Raw genomic sequence first — 17,618 nt, forward strand, 5'->3', positions numbered from 1 at the left:
ATGATAGTGCTCTTTTCCAGCAAGTAAAAAGGTGCTAAGAGACACTGATGAGCTGGTCTGCATTTCCACTTAAAGTGAAGACTGAAAGAATGGACGTAATGTGCTGTAGAGAAGTTTCAGGTTGGATCTTAAAATCAGGAGCAAAGTATGAACCAGCTTCATTGGTGTTTATTCAGTCCTGACATTACAGAGAGCGCTAACTTCCCAGAAAGCAGTGGCAGTGCCTTCATGGCTGTCCAGGAGGCTGTGCCCCTTTTAAGATGATGATGATATTGGGCAGGAGTCTGTATTGCTGCATGTTCTGCCAAGTCTGATCAGAGACATCAGCGTGGAAACTGATCAGCCATCTGTTGATTGTCCAGGCAACAGAGCGACTGACACCTGCACTTAACACTTGGTTAAAACGCGTTTGCATACTCAGGTGCTTTGCAAGATGTCCTGATGTCCAGAGACCAGATGTCTCAGTTGTTGCACTTCTCAGTACCGAAAAAGACTTTGTTTGCACACTGGTACCTCTGCTGCAATGGCTTGAGTGGGATGTGGCAGTTATTGAACATGCTTTTTTTTTTTTTAATTGCAATTCCAGGACCGAATCATTGACGCTGGCCCAAAAGGCAATTACGCCCGGTTCATGAACCACTGCTGCCAGCCAAACTGTGAGACTCAGAAATGGTGTGTGAATGGTGATACTCGGGTTGGGCTCTTCGCAATTGTAAATATCAAAGCTGGTAAGGAACCCCACTCTGTCTGTACCTGCAGTTAAAAGCATGGGAACCTTTCTGTAAGGAAAGGAGGGGAGAGGAGGGTATGTAGCTCACCTGGGGAGATGCTTAATCTTTCTGTTTCCACGCTTAATTTTTCTCATTTCATACCAGCTACAACACCAGCACTGCCATAGTGGAACGTAAACATATCCATACTATAAATGGAGGTTCATAGATTTAATTTATAGGACCAAGAAATGGAATGAAGCATCCTACGGTATGGGACAGAATGCCCTTTTTGGCTGTAGGATGTGGTAGGAGAGTGAGGATACACGTAATTCTCAATTCCCACAAATCTGTGCGGAGAAGAATATTTGGTACCCTTACGTAGCTGGGACAGTCATTTGTGTCATTTTATTTCAAAAGTGCTTTTACTCTAGCAGTAGCAATAAGGCATTCTGCCACATAGTTTGTTACAACTTCTTTGGGTTTTATCTGCTTTTGTGCCAGGGACTGAGCTGACTTTCAACTACAATCTGGAATGTTTGGGAAATGGAAAGACAGTTTGCAAATGTGGTGCTCCAAATTGCAGTGGCTTCCTAGGAGTGCGGCCAAAGGTATGATGCCTCCCTTAAGCTTTTGTTCTTCCAAATGACCTCTCTGCGTAGATGTGGTGCATTTGTTGCAGATATTTTGGGAAGGGTAGTCCACTTTCAGCGTGGCCGTGAGAACACTGCTTGAATTGAGATGAATGTTCAAATTACCGTTCTGAGAGTGCAGATCTGGGGTCTGAATTTGCTGAAGAGGTGCTCCAACCAAAGAGTAAATAAGCGTGTTTTTTTCAGAATTTTCTGCTCGTTATCATGGCAATTTCAGTCACGCTAGAGCAGCAAAAGATAGACACGGGAAAGACTTCTGTTGGATACCCAGGAAACCTCTGCTCAGCTCATTTCCCTACATGAAGGCCTGAGTAAATTATGAGAATGCATGGGAGGCCAGCAAACTCAGATTCCTTTAGCTCCGAGTTGCCTTAGAGGTAGAAGGCTTCTGCATCGCTATCTTTCCTGCAATAAGAAAGTTCCTATTTTTTTCATTCTTTTGTTTAAGTGGCTCAAGTGTACATACCAGACAGGAATAATACATTTGCTACGTCTATAGTAGAAAAATCACTGCATTTGAGAACTCACTGACTTTGGAGAACTGTGTTTTGTAACTGCAGTGTTGCAGTAACAGGAATTGATTTCCGATACCTTCTTGTGAGCTGGTTCTCACTGGGAAAAGGAAATAACAGAAGCATTTGGCCCAGTTCCCAGCTGTCACCAGCTAAATCTGTCTCAGCTGTTGGTTTGTTTCAAGAGCTTCACCAAATCAGTCTGTAATCCTTCTGCTCTGGCATGTCGATACCAGCAGCTTACCCACGCTTAAGGGTTAAAAGCTCCAGCAGCGTGGTTGTTAAGCCCTGTCAATATATAGGGTAGGTTTGCGACTTCCCAGAGAGCTTAGTTCTGCAGACAACTTACGAAAAAAATGATGTCTTCAGAGGTTGACGGATGAGTTGAATTATACATCTGGTGTATTTAGTTCTTTTTTGGTTGTGGTTTAAAGTTCAATTTCTTTCGTGCTGCTCCCGTGTTATACATGGCTTGACTACTGTCATTTTTGCCCAGAAATTACAGGTTGCATGATGGAAATCAGAGAAAGGTGCCGTTAAATTGGCATTAATGTTCCATTGTGATGACCGAGGTGATATGTTCCATCTTGATGAGGTGGGCTAGGAAACAATGCCAAGCAAACAGTACCTTGGTGGTATTTTTTGTCTAATTCATCCAACAAGATGCACTTTTTAAGATTCCTGAAGATACAGCAAGACAAAACTTCACTGCGTATATACTCAAGTTAACTCTTAAAAGTGTCCTTTCTAACTAGGAATTCTAGGAAGAACGTTCTGGAGTCTGATGTACTGCAGTTGAAAAGTGAGAAATGCTAGAGTTGCTTAGATATTCAAATTAACTGTGAAACATTTTCTTGTTCTCCTTGTAATTAAGTGCTAGGTGGTGAGAATAGGTGAGATAGTTTAGGTATGGCCTTTGGTGATTACATTGCCTGCATTTACAATGATAAAGGCCTGACCTGTCCCTGTTGTTAGTGGAAATGATGGTATGAAAACAGAAATATCTGTGTGTGAAGGGGAGGCAAACATCAAGAAGTGTAACACCTTAACAACGTCATGATAGGGCTACCAGATAGTCAGTACTGCAGAATTCTTAAATTGTAGGGTCTGGAGACAAAGGTTTCCAAAAGATGTTGGTTTTATCTTGAGAAGAATGACAAAAATAGTGCCTAATGTTTATGCAGAATAAAGGCATGCAAAAACCACCTCACAGGCTCCGTCTCAGCACGCAGAGATGTTCTGCGCACAGAACGCGAGTTTGGACATAAAGAATAGGTGGTAAATGGGATAAAATTTAGCTTGTGTCAGTTTAGATAAACTAAATTGGTAGGTCTTTGATAGTGTCATTATCTGTGTGAACCTGAGTGTTTGGTACAATGGGAGGCTTATCCTGGGGAGGATCAGTGCTGGGGATTAGGAGGACCTGGTTTGAAAGGGTGTGGTGTGGGACGTTGAAAGAGGAAGCCTTAGGCCAGGGAAAAGAGCACTTAGGCCATTGAGATGCCAATCTTGGGACCAATTGTGGTTATTCCTTTACTGCCTGTAAGACAGATGTTGGAAGCATGAGAACTTAAGTGTACTGATAACACAAAGATGTCTGTTGCCATATCAGTGTGGAGACAGTTGGGCAATTGCAAAGTACTGGAAATGGGCTGAAATTTAGTGATTCAGTACTCCAGAGTACACCTGGAGGGTAATAGCAGAAACAAATCTGCAGTAAGGTCATCGATGGGAAGTAATATGGTGGAGAAGGAGCCGCTGTGGTGTTCAGCCCTGGCGTGACTGTGAGCTGCTATTGCCATGCAGCTGTGAAGAAACAAACGCATTCAGGGTATTCTGTAATACCGAGAGGTATTCATGTCACTACACGCGCCTGGGGGACATCATCCAGGGCAGAGTCCGTAGTTCTGTAACTTGTATTTGGGAGAAATGACCTCGAGAGAGGCAGAAGGAAGATTCTTCCGTTAGGAAGATTGGGGGTGAAGACTGAAAGCGTTGGCTTGTGAACAGGAGGGAGTAGCCTGGTGGTTACTTCAGGGAGGGAGAGTGGTGTCTGTAGGATGAGAACAGTGTTCACAGGAGAGCAGGTTGAAACTGATCACAAATAAACTCAGGCTGAAAATGATGATGGGGGTGAGAAACGCTAAAAGTCCAGGAAGGTCTGGGGAGAGGCTCCTGGTGAGGGTCAGGGGCGTGAGGAGACAGACCCAACTGCTTTGACTGAGGCATCTGTGAGAGGTGGCACGACCTCATGGCACCAGGCAGGCCTCGGCTCCTCGCTCTGCTCTTGCTAATTGCACATACTGCATGTTGAGCCAGGCTTTGGTGCAGGGCTTCCGGACTCTCCTTAAAAATGAGGAAATGAGGAAAAATTCCGGACTCTTTCCTTAAAAATTTACTTGAGTGAATTGGTTGCCAAATATTAAGAACCACCGTAGAGGTACTTCGTATGCTCAGGTATGGCTGGCAGTGGGATGTTTGGTCACATCCGCTGGACAGTCACAGGGCCGGCAGCTTTCTGCGCTGTATCAGGAAGAGGAAGGATGGCAGGGGGCTGTGTTAACGTGTTGTCTTACCCACAGAGCCAGCCCACCCTCACCGAGGAGAAGTCCAAGAAGATGAAGAGACGGCCGCAGATGAAGCGCAGGTCGCAGGCGGAGGTGATGAAGGAACGGGAGGACGAGTGCTTCAGCTGCGGGGACGGAGGGCAGCTGGTTTCTTGTAAGAAGCCAGGCTGCCCCAAAGTGTACCACGCCGACTGCCTCAACCTGACCAAGAGGCCCGCAGGTCAGTGCGGCGCGGCTTGTCTCTGCCAGCGGAGCAGGGGAGGGCGTGGGCTCCGCGGCGCTGCTCTCCTCACAGCTTCTGCAAATGAGAGAGATTTTTCTCTCTTTAACAGGCCTCGTGGCCCACAGGGCACGGCCCTGGTTTGTGCCATGCTGTGACTGCAGGCACGCTGGTTACTGACCCATACTTGGGGCCTGGCAGAGAGCAGGCCCAGCAAGAGTCAATTCCTGCTGGCTTTCCAAAGCTGCAGACGACCGAGTGAAAAGAATTACGAGAAGCACTGGTGGAGAATGGCAGTTAAAGAAGAAGAATGTGCTACATGTCTTAACTAGCCACGAGTCCTTTGTTAAGGAAGGAAACAGAATCTCCTAATTTGTGGTGAAATGAGGGCAAAAGATTAAAGTACAAAGAAAAAAAAATCCCCAAAGTACTTGTAGTTGTGTGCGGAGAAAGAAACGGGCAACCTGTATGAGTGGTGAAACGGTTTCTAGTTTGTTAGTAACTCAGGAGTAAATAATATCTATTAGAGGAAAAGGCTTAAATTGCATTTAAAAGTCTTACAAGAGTTGGTTGAGGGGAATGTTTCCTCTGTTGCAATAATTTTTGGTTACTGCAGAGGTTCATGGGACCTTCAATGAGTGTTTAGGTTTAACTGATATTCAGAAAGGGAAAAGTCTGACCTGAGTCTTGGTAGGCCAGTCAGCCTGACATGGGATCAAGTACCGTAGAATTAAATGGTAAGAACATAAGCAATACCAGGTAAGTTTTTGAAGTAGAATACCTCAGCAGAGCACTCAATTAGGCTTGATGAAATTATAAATTCAGTTAATAAAGGCAATTGCATTGAAGTAATTGGTTTAGGGAGTTGTAACACTTCTGATTTAATACTGTAAGCATCGTCATTATTAGAAATACTCTCTGAACACACCTGAGGCAGGCTGGGAAGCGTGTAACCAGGTCTCTGAAGCTACCTGTCAGGAGAGTGGTTGCAGCAGGGCTTCTCTGGAGCTCCACAGGAGTCAGAGCTGAGCATTCAACACCTTCAGCTGTGACTACCAGAACATATACAGGTGCTAGCAGCGCTTTTTGTAGATAGCAAAAAGTGTGCGTGTGTTAAGTTTTGGGAATAGCGATGTATTTATACAGAATAGCTTGGGTTGATCACTGGACGAATGCAATGTAAAAGCCAGCAAGGAGCACAGGTCATTCCTGTGGAAACAGTAACTGAGGGTGAGAGTGTCCTGAACATCACCTTTCTATTCTCATTTTTGTGTGCTAAGACAGGACATTCAAACATCCTGGCAGGTTTTCTCATGCTTTAGATTTTCCTTTATTGGAGGTTTTAGCATTTAGCCTGTTCTCTGGGTTTCCATTTGAAAAAGTTCTCCTAAGAGCCTGACATGAAAAAACAATGGGTTGCCACCTCTCCGGTATCCATTCTTTTGCATACTGGAGGACTCTTATCTCCTAAGTGCGTTTCCAGATTAAACGAACAGCCTTTCCTTGCAGCTCTTATTTTTTTAAAATTATTATTCTTGGTCTGTTCTGGAATGTGTCCCATTTCCCTCCGTATTTTTTTTAACTCTGGTAACACGTATTTTTAACAGTATTGCAACTGAGATTGTGCTAAACCGACGGAACAGAATATTATTTCGTGCTTTATATAAAATTTGTCAGGAAATGAGATCTGACTTGTTTAGCAAAAATAACTTGATATTTAGTTTGTGATTTGTCCTATCATCCTTGAGTCATGTTGTCTTGATCTTCTTCACATATTTATTCTGTTTCTTCCTCCTACAATCCTTCTTTGCCCTGCTCTTGCTTTACCTAATTGCACCTTGTTGGTACAAGAGCGTTTGTCCAGTTTATCAATACCGTTATGAATTCTGAGCCTGCCTAAGCAGATTCTTGCAGTTCCTCCCAGGACTGTGCAGATAACCGCGAGGCTGTAAGAGTACTTGGTATTCTGCTTCCAGAAATGAAAATTAAAATATAGGCTAAAACAGACTCCTGAAGCACCTCATTTGAAAAGTCCCCGCACTTTGCCAGAAGACCACTAATAGCTGGTTTTGAGAACGATTTTCAGCCTGTTGTAACCATTTTACCATTTTTATACGTAGGCAGTTATTTTCCTAGCTTGTTCCTTAGAATATCATGCAGGACATCAAAGGTTTGTCTCTTTTTTTACTTCAAATATTTCTTCTGTCATGGGCATTGCTGTTAAGTAATTGGAATTTCCTGCTTGTTTGCATGTTACTAATGGTGCGATCCTGCTTCCAAGAGCCCCTCAGCTCTGGGCTGTCTCTGGAGAGACAGCTTATTCATTAGCCTTTTTATCCTGTCAGAGACCATTAGAGTGGTTTGATATGATTTATCCGTCCTGAAACACACTGGCACTTTTTGACTGACTTTATTTTCCGTCTGTACAAGCGACCTCTTTAATAATTCCAGAATCTTTCCGCTGGTCAAAGTGAGTGTTCAGAGCGGCTGCCCTCTGCTCAGCAGCAGTGCACCACGAGAGCTCGCCCTGCCCTGCGGTGGGAAGGGGCTCGGTGCACACCGACGGGGGGAGCAGTGATATAACCCGTGCTGCAGCACTGCGAGCCTCAGGCAGGGGAGAACACGTGTAATTTTAAACAACCCTGCCCCGAAAATGATGTCAAGAAACTGGAAAAGGCACACAGAATCTGTGTACATATTTAAGACCAGAACAGAAGCCTTGGACTGGCTTCAAAGGAGGGGAAAAACTTACTGCGTGTTTTCTTCAGCCCAGGGGGAAAAGCAGCAGGAGAGGGGGGGAGTGGAAAGCTGGTGTTGCACAACAGCATCAAGAGATGACCACAGCTGCTCGGCACAGTGCTGCGGCCTGCCAGCCTCTCTGGAAAAGAGCTGGTAGCAAAAACCACGGATGTGTGGGCTTGGTTCAGAGAGGTGGGAAGTGCTCTGCTGGTGCCCACAGCTGCCCTCCGTCGTTGCTTGTGCAGATGCCTGTGGCTCTATTCAAGGTGCCGGGGGGGGGCTGCCATGCAAAATGCTTTTTACGGCAGGATGAGGAACCACTGGGAGCATGGGGCGCTGAGGGGAGCACAGGGGCAGGGGCTGTCTTTGGAAAGGCAGCCACACTGATCCCGCAGTGAGAGGGCAGAGCCTCTGCCTCATGTGCCCCGGGTACAAGTGGTTCCTTGGGCCCTTAAAGCTGGTGAGAAGCTTTTGGCAGAGACAGCAGCAGCCTTGGCTGAGGGGAGTGGGGAGCAGGACCAGTGAGATCCAGCTTCAAGTGAAGGAAACAACAGCCTCTCTGCTGTCACGTTGACTTGTTTATTTATTTTTCTCCGTGATGGCATTGATACTGGTGGTGAATAGATTCAGTGTAGGCACTGAGCTTCTCGGGGCACAGCTTGGCTTTATGATAAGAAGCATTTTTATCATATCCGTGCACAGGGTTAAAGATGTCTTTGGGTACGGAGACAAGAGAAACCTACTCCCTGATGTCCGCTGCTCGCCGAGTACTACTTTCTGATAAACAGGAAGGGAGGATGTTGGCCCAGAACTAAACAAAGACTTAAGACAAACCTGAAGTATCTACTTAAAGTTTGCTGGGTGTATTCTGTGCAGATACTGTTGCTCTCATCTGGAAATAGGAGACACAGAAGTGCAAGCTGGGGCTGCCTTCTTTTGTCTAGGGACCCGTACTGGTTTGTGTCATACTGGAGCCAGATGGACTTTCGGTCTGACCTGGCAGAGCTTATGTTCGTTGCAGTTATGATTTTCCTGGTTGCTTCCAAGGATGCAGATTCCTGTTAACTGCCCTTCAAGCGTAGGAGCTATGGCAGAATCCAAGAAGAACATGTAGAATTGCATCGGAGTCTTACAGGGGCGTTCCCTCTTGCCCTTAAACTCTTGCAGCAGGCCTCGTTACCTTCCCTCTATACCACTCCTAAGTTATGTCTTTTCTCCTGTGTTTGTGCTGCAGGAAAATGGGAGTGCCCATGGCATCAGTGTGACATGTGTGGTAAGGAGGCAGCTTCCTTCTGCGAGATGTGCCCCAGATCCTTCTGCAAGCAGCACCGGGAAGGCATGCTCTTCATCTCCAAGCTGGATGGACGCTTATGCTGCACAGAGCACGATCCCTGCGGCCCTAACCCCCTAGAGCCGGGAGAAATTCGTGAGTATGTGCCTCCCATGGGAGCACTGACTAACGGCGACGACACCCAGCCACCAGAGCAGCCGCCTGCAGATACAGACCTGAGCGTTCAGCCTTTGGACAGGCTACCTCAGTCTACGGCCTTCAAACTGCAGTCCCCAGAAAAGCCCCCCGCCACCCTAGCGCTGCGGCTGCCGCCGTCAGACAAACCCCCCACCACCCTAGCCCTGAGGCTGCAGCCGTCAAACAAGCCCCCCACCACCCTGGCCCTGCGGCTGCCCCCGCCAGACAAACCGCCCGCCGCCCTGGCGCTGAGACTGCCGCCGTCAAACAAACCCCCCACCACCTTGTCGCTGAGGCTGAAGCCGTCCAACAAACCCCCCACCACCCTGTCCCTCCGGCTGCAGCCCTCGGACAAGCCTCCCACCACCCTGTCGCTCCGCCTGCAGCCGTCAGACAGGCCCCAGGCTGCCCTGTCCCTGAGGCTGCAGTCGGAGAAGCAGCCCATCATCGTAGCGCTGAAGCCTCAGCAGCCCGACAAACCTCCCGCCAACGCCGTGCTGTGGCCGCTGGACGAGGCTTCCGGCGACGCCTCGCAGCCTCCTCTGCCCAGCAAGTCTCCGGGAAGCCCGCAGTCATCGGACGAGGCGCTCGTTCCTGCTGGGGCCCTGCAGCTCCAGCTGTCGGACGAGCCTCCTGCCGCTGCTGGGGTTTTGGAGTTAGCGGACAAGTCGCTCGGCGACACCAGGACCCAGCAGCCGGAGCTGCTGAATGAGTTTCCGACAAAATGCCTGCACCCTCAGCTGTCGGACAGACTTCTCGCCACGGCAGGGACCCTGCAGTCCCAGCCCGTGGATGAGCCTCCCGCGGCCGATCAGCCTCAGCTGCTGAGCAAAGCTGCTGCCCAGAGTCTGCAGCCGCCGCCTGCGGAGAAGGCCCCCAGCTCCGTGGTGCAACATGTCCCGGCACCGGAGGAGGTTCCCAGCCCTGGGGTGCTGTGGCCTCTGCCCGTTGAAAACATCCCCAGCTCCCCGGTCTCACGGATCCTGCCCACGGAGAAGGTTTCTGGACTGGGGGGGCCACGGCCCCCACCTCCGGAGAAGGCTTCCTTCTCCGGGGCAGCACGGGTCTTGGCCACGGAGAAGGCTCCCGGCTCTGGGGCACCCCATCCCCTGCCTCCAGAGAAGGTTCCTGCCTTGGGGATGCCACGGATCCTGCCCCCAGACAAGGCTCCCAGCTTAGGGATACCACGTCCGCTGCCCCTGGAGAAGGCCCATGGCTCCCGTTCACCCCACGTCCTGCCCACGGAGAAGGCTCTCGGCTCGGGGGCCCTGCGGATCCCCCTTACGCAGAAGGCTCTGAGCCCCGGCGTGCTGCGGCCCCTGCCTCCAGAGAAGGCTCCCGATGCCGGGGCGCTGCGGGTCTTGCCTCCAGAGAAGGCTCCGAGCTCCGGGGCCGTTCGGCCTCAGCTCCTGGAGAGGCCCCTGGCTCTTACGGCCCCGTGGCCTCAGGCCTCAGACAAGCTGGCCGCTGCTGTGGCTCCTCGGCCCCAAGTCTTGGAGAAGCCCCCAGCCGCGTCGGCCCCGAGGCTGTTGCTGTCAGAGAAGGCGCTGCGGCCCGTCGACCAGAACGCCCAGCCCAAGGACCGGGGGGCGCCCGCCGCGGAGCTCAACCCCCAGCAGAAGGAGAGGACCCTGTTAGCTGGCGAGCAGATCCCGTGGTCGGTTGGGAAGGCGGTGCCGCATGTCGGACAGTTACCTTGGCCCACGGAGAAGCTCCAGACACACGAGCAAACCCACTGGCCAACTGCGAAAGCCCTGACGCCTGCCGAGCAGTCTCCCCGGACAGCAGAGAAGCTACCAGAGCCGACTCTTCAGCCTGTCTGGGAAGTGGCCTCAGCCCCCGCGGAGCAAACCCCTTGGACATCAGAGAGATTGCGTGCGTTCGAGCAGACCCCCCGGCCTGCCAGGGAAGCGCCGGTGCCCCCAGAGCAGACGCAGTGGATTGTCACAAACATTCAGACTCTTGACCAGATTTCGTGGCTGGCTGGAAAAGTACATACTCCTCGGGGGCAGGACCCTTTGCCTGAACAGAACGCAGCGCTAGCCCGTAACCAGGATTCTGTCTGTCACGAATTGGCTGACTCAGAGCCAAAGTGAGGTCGGTGAACATGGGAGGCAGGTTTCAGTCTTTTAATGTTTAGGGAGGGGGATATTCTTTGTTTTGTTTTCTTTATTCACTTCCCTGAGCCCAGCCCCTAACCCATGCACATCCCATCCATATTCTCTCGTGACATGAGCAAGGACATTCACTTCAGTCTGAGTGTGGCCCAGCCAAAGGGAGAGAGCATCCGTGAGCTTTTCCTCTTCCTTTTGCGAATGGTAAAGCTGAAATAAAGAGTCCACTCTGGGTAAAATCTCAAATTCCACTGAAATGGTCACATTACTGATCCAGCATGTTCAAGCTCCAGGTCCAATTCCTAGGCAGGCTCCCGTGTACAGCGAGGGGCCTCGCTCTTGCTAAGTGTATTTAGAGGAAGCAGATCCGTCAGGCTGCCCCGGGATCGGAGAGGTTTCAGGGATCGGATGGGGAGCAGTCAGGCGCGTACTCTCTTGCCGACCTCTGCAGAAGGCAGGGAAGGGGTTTATCTGTTGTCTGCCCTGCAGGGTTTTGCTTTGCGAGGTTCTGTCCGTGTGTTCACCAGGACGTGCTGCGTGCGCGGCGCGCCGAGGACAGGCGTTGTGTCCGGCTGAGTTAGGAGAGGAGCCTCCTGCACCCGCTCGGTGCGGTTTTCTCCAGCAATAGGCAGTATCCGCGTAGGCTCCTTGATACAAAGCTGCAACTGCCCAGGCCCCAGAAACGGGGAATCTGAAGGAGGTCAGGGAAAAAGAGAAAGATCTTGGAAGAAGCCATCTGGCAGGTTTTTCCTTCTTGTGTCTTAACCCTTTAGCACGGGGCACGCGGCGTGCTTCCTGCGCTTGCCAACACCCAGACCTGTAAAGCAGCAATAGCAGAGTCAGGCAGAGGGACTTCCCCCGGTGCTGGGCGTTGGTGTCGGTGCTCCCTCTGACATTTCCATCCAGTCTCTTGGTGACTCGTGCCAGCAGCCTGCGTGGTCTTTTCTCCCCTTGCCTCGGACGTGTTCAGGACGTGCTCGCATCCCACCAGGTCTTCCCAGCAGCGTGGCGCGTTGCAGAGCTGCAGTCGAAGCCTGTCGTTAACTTTGCAGCGCGGAGGCAAGGGTGCTGTGCGTGTAGGGGACCCGTTCCGCACCTTCCCCTCGGGTAGCTTCCAGCTTCACTCATCTACAACCAAAGGAGACTTGAATTAACTGGACTGTGTCGGTGTGCGTGTGTGTGTGCGCGTGTGTGTCCTTCCGACCCAATCGTAGTTCTCACACTGGAACGCGGGGCTTGAGCAGCCGGCCGCCTTCTTTCCTCTTCGCCCTTTTCCGGCCGAGGAGCCCTTTTGTTACCTGGTGGGCGTCCAGGCGAGGCCTGCTGGAAGCAGCTCACCCCAGCGTTGAGGCAGAAGTTGGGGGCGAGTCCCAGAGGACCGGAGCGGCGTCTCGCAGTGGGTGCTGCGGGCCAGCGCTGCCCGCGCAGGCAGGAGGAGGAGGAGTGGCCCCGGGCATGGCACGGTGGGGTTGGCACCCTGCCGAGGACGCACTGCTGACCCGGACGTTCTCCCACTCTCCCAACACCTTACCTCTGGTTTTCCTGAGCTCTGCTGACCCGGGTACTGCAGCCTCAGATCTCAGTGCCCGCCACCAGGCTCCGGAGAACCCCCTTGTTTGGGGCAGAGGTGCAGGAGCCTCCCCAGACTGGGTTTGGCTCCAGCTGACCCCTTCCCGCTGACTTGGGAGCACATCCCTGGGCTTGCAGGTGCTTGCTTGCTGCTCCTGGAGCAGGTGGTCACGAGCTTTGCTGTTTTCCGTGAAGGGAGGCAGGCGCATGTACCAAGACAAATCCTGATCCGTTCTCCTTTCCTTACGTGTGCACCCCAAGACAACGTCCTGCTGTAAAGGCCGGGTGTGCTGGGCACAGGGGACGTTGCCAGTGCTGTGGTGCATCTCTTCCAGTCCGCATCATTTCAGATCCTTTGTAGAATAGCTAGCGACTTCAAAAAGCTTTACGGCTTATGGAAACTTACTGATTAATGATGTTTTTCCGGGAAGACTGGCAGGTCAGTTCCTGCTCGCTGCTGAAACTGGGGAAATGCAAGCAGCTTGTGTTTCTGCGTGACTCCTGCACAAAGGGAATCAGGACAACTCCTCAGAGCCATTGAGAGAGAAGGTAATCTAAGGGCATTTAACTTTTTTAAACAAAAATAAAAATGGTAATGAGTTTCAGTATATTAAGTATTTATCATGTGTGAGAAGGAAAATAAACCTTGAATTCACATTTATAGGCCTTCCCATGAGCTGGACGTAGTCTTGTAGAGTATGTAAGTAGGGTTACCTCCATGCCAGCCACCCAGCCAGCTACAGCTGTAACAGAGAGGTGTCTGCGCTGCTCTGCCCAGCCCCGCTTTGCATCGTCACGTGTTAACTAGCTATTTGTTTCATGAAAAATAAACTGTGAATATTTTTGGTGCAGGCTTTTTTAAATCTGTAAAATGGAGAAGTTCTCAGTGAATTCTCGTAAGTGCAGGTTTGAAAAATCACTTCTATAAATCATGTGCTCAAACAATAGGGCGAGGTTCACGGCAGCAGAAGCCTTTCACACAGCACGTTGGTTATCCAAGAGCTTGTTCTGAGCAGTGACCATAGATGGAACTGTTGCATGGCATTTCAAACCCACAGCCTTATACCTCGCATCTGACCGTACCCCACCTCTCTTCGCTCCCTTCATGCCTTTTCCGCAAGGATCCAGGTTTCCGACTTGCTCCCTTCCAGTTACATGTTGGAAAGTCTGATTTAGCAAGCTGCTGTTCCCTCCCAGCCCTTGTGGGTAATTCTCTGCCAGATCAGGAGGGCTTCTGAGGTGTGTGCAGGGCTCTGTACGTGCTTGTGGCAGTGACTGCGGTCACCCCAGTAAAATGGCCCGGGGTGGGGAGGTCGGTCCCTGAAGTCCTGCTGCTCCCAGCCTGCCTTCACCTGGGGGTGAGCAGCTTCAGGCAACGGCAACCCCACAGAGGAAACGCGGGCTGCTTCAGCGTGCGGGTGACTTGGTGGCAGCTGGTGGCACAGCCTTGGAGGAGGAGAGGAGTGTACTGAAGCGGTTCGGTTCATTTTCTGCCTTGCAGAGTTCAGCCAGTTTGAATCACAGATTCTGTTGACGTAGAGGAAGGCGGCAGGTAACTCGTACCCCTGGTACGCTGCTCGTGCAAGAGAAACTGCTGACGGGCTGCTCTGGCTCCCAGAGCCCCAGCGCTGGGCTGGAGGTGGCCGAGGTCGGCGGCTGTGGCACCTTTTTGGTGTGTTGGAGTGCTCCGATCAGCAGGTGAATCGAGGACAGTCGTGAACCGTGGTCAGAGTAGCTTCCCTTTCCCTGCCATCGGGGAGGCTCGCGGGAACTTCCCGGCAGCAGTCCCCTTGTAGGAACGGCTCTCCCTTCCCCGTGGAGAAAGGGCTGGAAGCGTTTCCAGCTTTCAGCCTGCTTCGCCTGGCAGCGTGCTTGCTGGGGGGGGCAGCCTGCCCCCGCTGCGAGCAGTGCGTTGGGGTCACCGCCTGTGGCCCCAGCCCCACGGCACGGCTCAGGTCAGTGCCCCACCACGCGCAGGAGAGTCGAGTCCCGGTTCACCTCTGCTGGTGGAGGAGCTCTTGCGGATAACGGCAAGGCGATGGGCCTCGCGTGGGCACGACCTGCCTGCCGAGGCGGTGCTGGAGGGTTGTGGGGCTGGCTCCTGCTGTCAGCGGGGCTCCGGTGAGGCTGGCAGGGAGGAGATCACTAAGGGGTAATCCCGTACCCTGTACCTTCTGATGCTAACTGGCTCATGGTAGCTTTCCTTATTGCTGTTCACATGCTAATACTTTTTTCCTATTTAAAAAAAACCACAAAGATTCACTTCCATGCACAAACTCCAGGTAGTACTGTGGGTGCATGCGTTACAACTGGGGCTAAACCCACCCCCCTACAGGCACAGGGCTTTAAAGGTGTGGCTATTAGAATGCAAATCGGATAGATGGTCAAATCTAAAGAGCAGTCACGGATTAAGGTGAGGAGATGTGGGCTTAGGGTGCCAGAGGAGCTTCAGCTGCGTTTTCACGGGAAGAAGAACGACAAGAAGCAGACCTAACCCTAACGCATTGTCAGCTGCTTTAACCCGAGCATGCTGCTGGCGTACGCTGCTCGTACCGGGGTGCCGCAGCCGGGGTTGCAGCAGGGCAGAGGCGAGGCCGTTTGAGGAACCTCAGACCTTCAACACCTTCTGTTTTATTTTTAATTTCAGCCTTAACTTCTGATTTTGCTTGATGTTTGGAATAACCGTAACTGTAACCTGCTTGTAATGTGCTTTGCCCTAACTTCCCGATGAGTCTTTTCAGCCTTCGCCAGCGAGCGAATGTCAAAGCAAAGTGGCAAAACGTGCGGCTACTCCGAAAGGAAGCGACAGAGGCCACCACCCGGGTCTGGCGAGGGCTCGTGCCGTGGTTTGATCACCCCAAATTAGCTTTGTACTAATTACTCCCCGTGATAGTGGCAACGCGAACGGAGGCGCTTGCAGCCGAGGTCTGGCTGGCGGGGGCTCGGGGCTCCCGGGGGCTGTTTTACGGGGCGCGGGGCTTGGGGACATGGCTTTAGGGGCACCTGGCCAGTGTGGTGGCAGCAGGGTGCGGTGCCCTCGGTCAGCGCGGGTGGGGAAACGCCTCCGAAATGGATCCGAGCCGAGCCAGGGGCAGGCGCCCTCCGAGCGAGGCAGCGGGACAGCGTGCGTGAGCGCGGGCTGGGGCAGTGGCGGTGACGGACAGTCCTACAGCACTGAATCTACCTCCTAGGGAAATCTGAGAAATGGGTGTTGCTATGTCCTATTTCAAGGTAAAGTTTTAATCAGTTTGCCCTCGGCTAAGCTCTTGGGCTATCGTGGTGCTATTGTAAAACGTTTGGCAGCTTAGCACAGTAGGGCTGGACTCACGGCTCCTAGCCCGCGGGCCGAACCCCGTCCCTGCGCAGCTGGGGCTGGGCTGCGGTGCCTGCAACTGAAACGGGACAAGGTATGTCTCCTGCGCCCGGGGAGACGGGGTTCTTTTGATTTGTGGTGGTTTCGAGACCCAAACCAGCCGTGCCAGTGGGCCCTGTGAACGTAGAGAGCAAGTGGAGCCACGTGAAGCAAGCCAGGCGTCCGCTACCTGCATGTTCTGTGTGTCCGTTTGGTACTGAGCTGGTTTCAGTTTTTGTTTTTCTGATGTTTCCGAGTTGTTGACTTCAAGGAACTGGGTTTTGTGTATTTTTTTTTTTTTAAGACACTGGGAACTTGTTTTAAAAGCAGAAGTAGCAGCACCGGGAGGCTCGAGGTGGAGCGTGGCTGGAGCTGAGGGTGGCCCCGGCCGATGTGCAGGGAGGAGGGCGGGGGGGCGCTTGTGCCAGCAGCGGCTCGTGCTGGCCCAGGGGGAGCAGGGTGCCAGGGGCACACTCCCCGCCACCGCCCCTCTCCCTGCCAAGGGCACGTTACACCCCGATAACCCACGGCGCTGCATTCGCCGCCCCGCCAGCCTGCTCGCCTCCGAGACACCAAGCTTGGGGTAACGCGCCCGGTCCCGAGCAGCCTCGGCCGTCCTCTGGTGCCACGCGCCCTGGTTGGGGTCCCGGGGAGGGTGGCCCGCTCCCGGCCCCGAGGGGACCTACCTGGGTGTGCAGGGGGCTGCCGGGGAAGGAAGCTGTGCCCGCTCCCCCTCCTTTGCTGCCAGGGAGGGGACAGGGGGACGCAGTGCTCGGGTGGTGGCGTAGGGTTGTGCTGAAGCCGTGAGCTCGGTGCAGGGACTCCCAGAGGCCAGGACACCGCCCTGTGTCACCTGCTGGGGGTGTCCCGCGCAGGGTCCCCTCCTCGGGCTTCGCCGAAGGAAATCGTGGCTGGAGCGGGGGTGCCCAGCCCAGGCGGGTGCTGGGGGCGGGTGGGGGCTCCGGGGGGGACGCGGGGTCACTCAGAGCTGTCCAGGTCGTGTCTGTCGGTTCTAAGCGGGAGTGCCAGAGCGGGTGAGAGAAACCTACATATTTCCAGCATGTATATTATTTTTAGAAGAGGGAGAGGGGAGAGTCTTGGACCATTGATTACTTTCATTTTGCTCCCCTTAGACTGTTGGCTGTGTATGTGAAACTTATAATGAAAAGAGGGTTGCCCTGCCCAGGTGCTCCCAGAACATGTACTGTAATTCTTTGTATATAGAAGAAAAATTACTGTAAAGTAAAGTTTAACTTTACTCTCGATGTCCTCTTGTGTTTTGTCTTGCTGAGGGGGGGGCAGCGGGCGAGTGGGGCTCACGGAGGCAGCATGGGGGGCCCCAGCCCTGCTGCGATGCCAACCGTGGGCACCGGGCACTCGGGGCAGGGACGGGAGAGCCCCGTGGGCACCGTGCCGCTGGCCTGGAGGAGGGGGGGGAGACACCTTGAGCCCCCCCGAGGGCAGAAACCCTGGGGCAAAGTGACCCCGTGCCGCACGGCAGGGCCAGGGCAAGCCCGGGGCACGTCAGGACAAAGCCGAGGGCCGCATGCCGGGCAGAGGCCGGGCTGCGGAGCTGGCGCAGCAGGTCGGGCATGCCCCGGGAGTCGCTCAGGACCGCAGAAGGTGCAGGAGCTCAGCCCTGGGTGCAGGGACCAGGTCGGGCCCCACGTGGCCACGGCTGAGCCCTGGCGCCAGCCCCGGCTTGAGGCACGCG

At 52.9% G+C, this 17,618-nt stretch overlaps 1 protein-coding gene across 6 annotated transcripts in view; it reads left to right on the plus strand.

Annotated features, from left to right (window-relative positions):
• The window catches only part of NSD1 (nuclear receptor binding SET domain protein 1), a 63,020-nt gene extending 45,851 nt beyond the window's left edge, over positions 1-17,169 (plus strand). For all 6 annotated transcript variants that reach the window (XM_080555152.1, XM_080555154.1, XM_080555151.1 and 3 more), the window contains 4 exons: positions 587-728; positions 1,215-1,321; positions 4,458-4,662; positions 8,636-17,169. In XM_080555152.1, coding sequence (XP_080411278.1) covers positions 587-728; positions 1,215-1,321; positions 4,458-4,662; positions 8,636-10,965 — 2,784 coding nt within the window. In that variant the 3' untranslated portion in view covers positions 10,966-17,169. The remainder of the gene's footprint in view (positions 1-586; positions 729-1,214; positions 1,322-4,457; positions 4,663-8,635) is intronic.
• Positions 17,170-17,618: the final 449 nt, after the last annotated feature.

Source organism: Anser brachyrhynchus (assembly GCF_964034855.1).
Source record: "Anser brachyrhynchus genome assembly, chromosome: 14".
Classification (NCBI taxonomy): Eukaryota; Metazoa; Chordata; class Aves; order Anseriformes; family Anatidae; genus Anser; species Anser brachyrhynchus.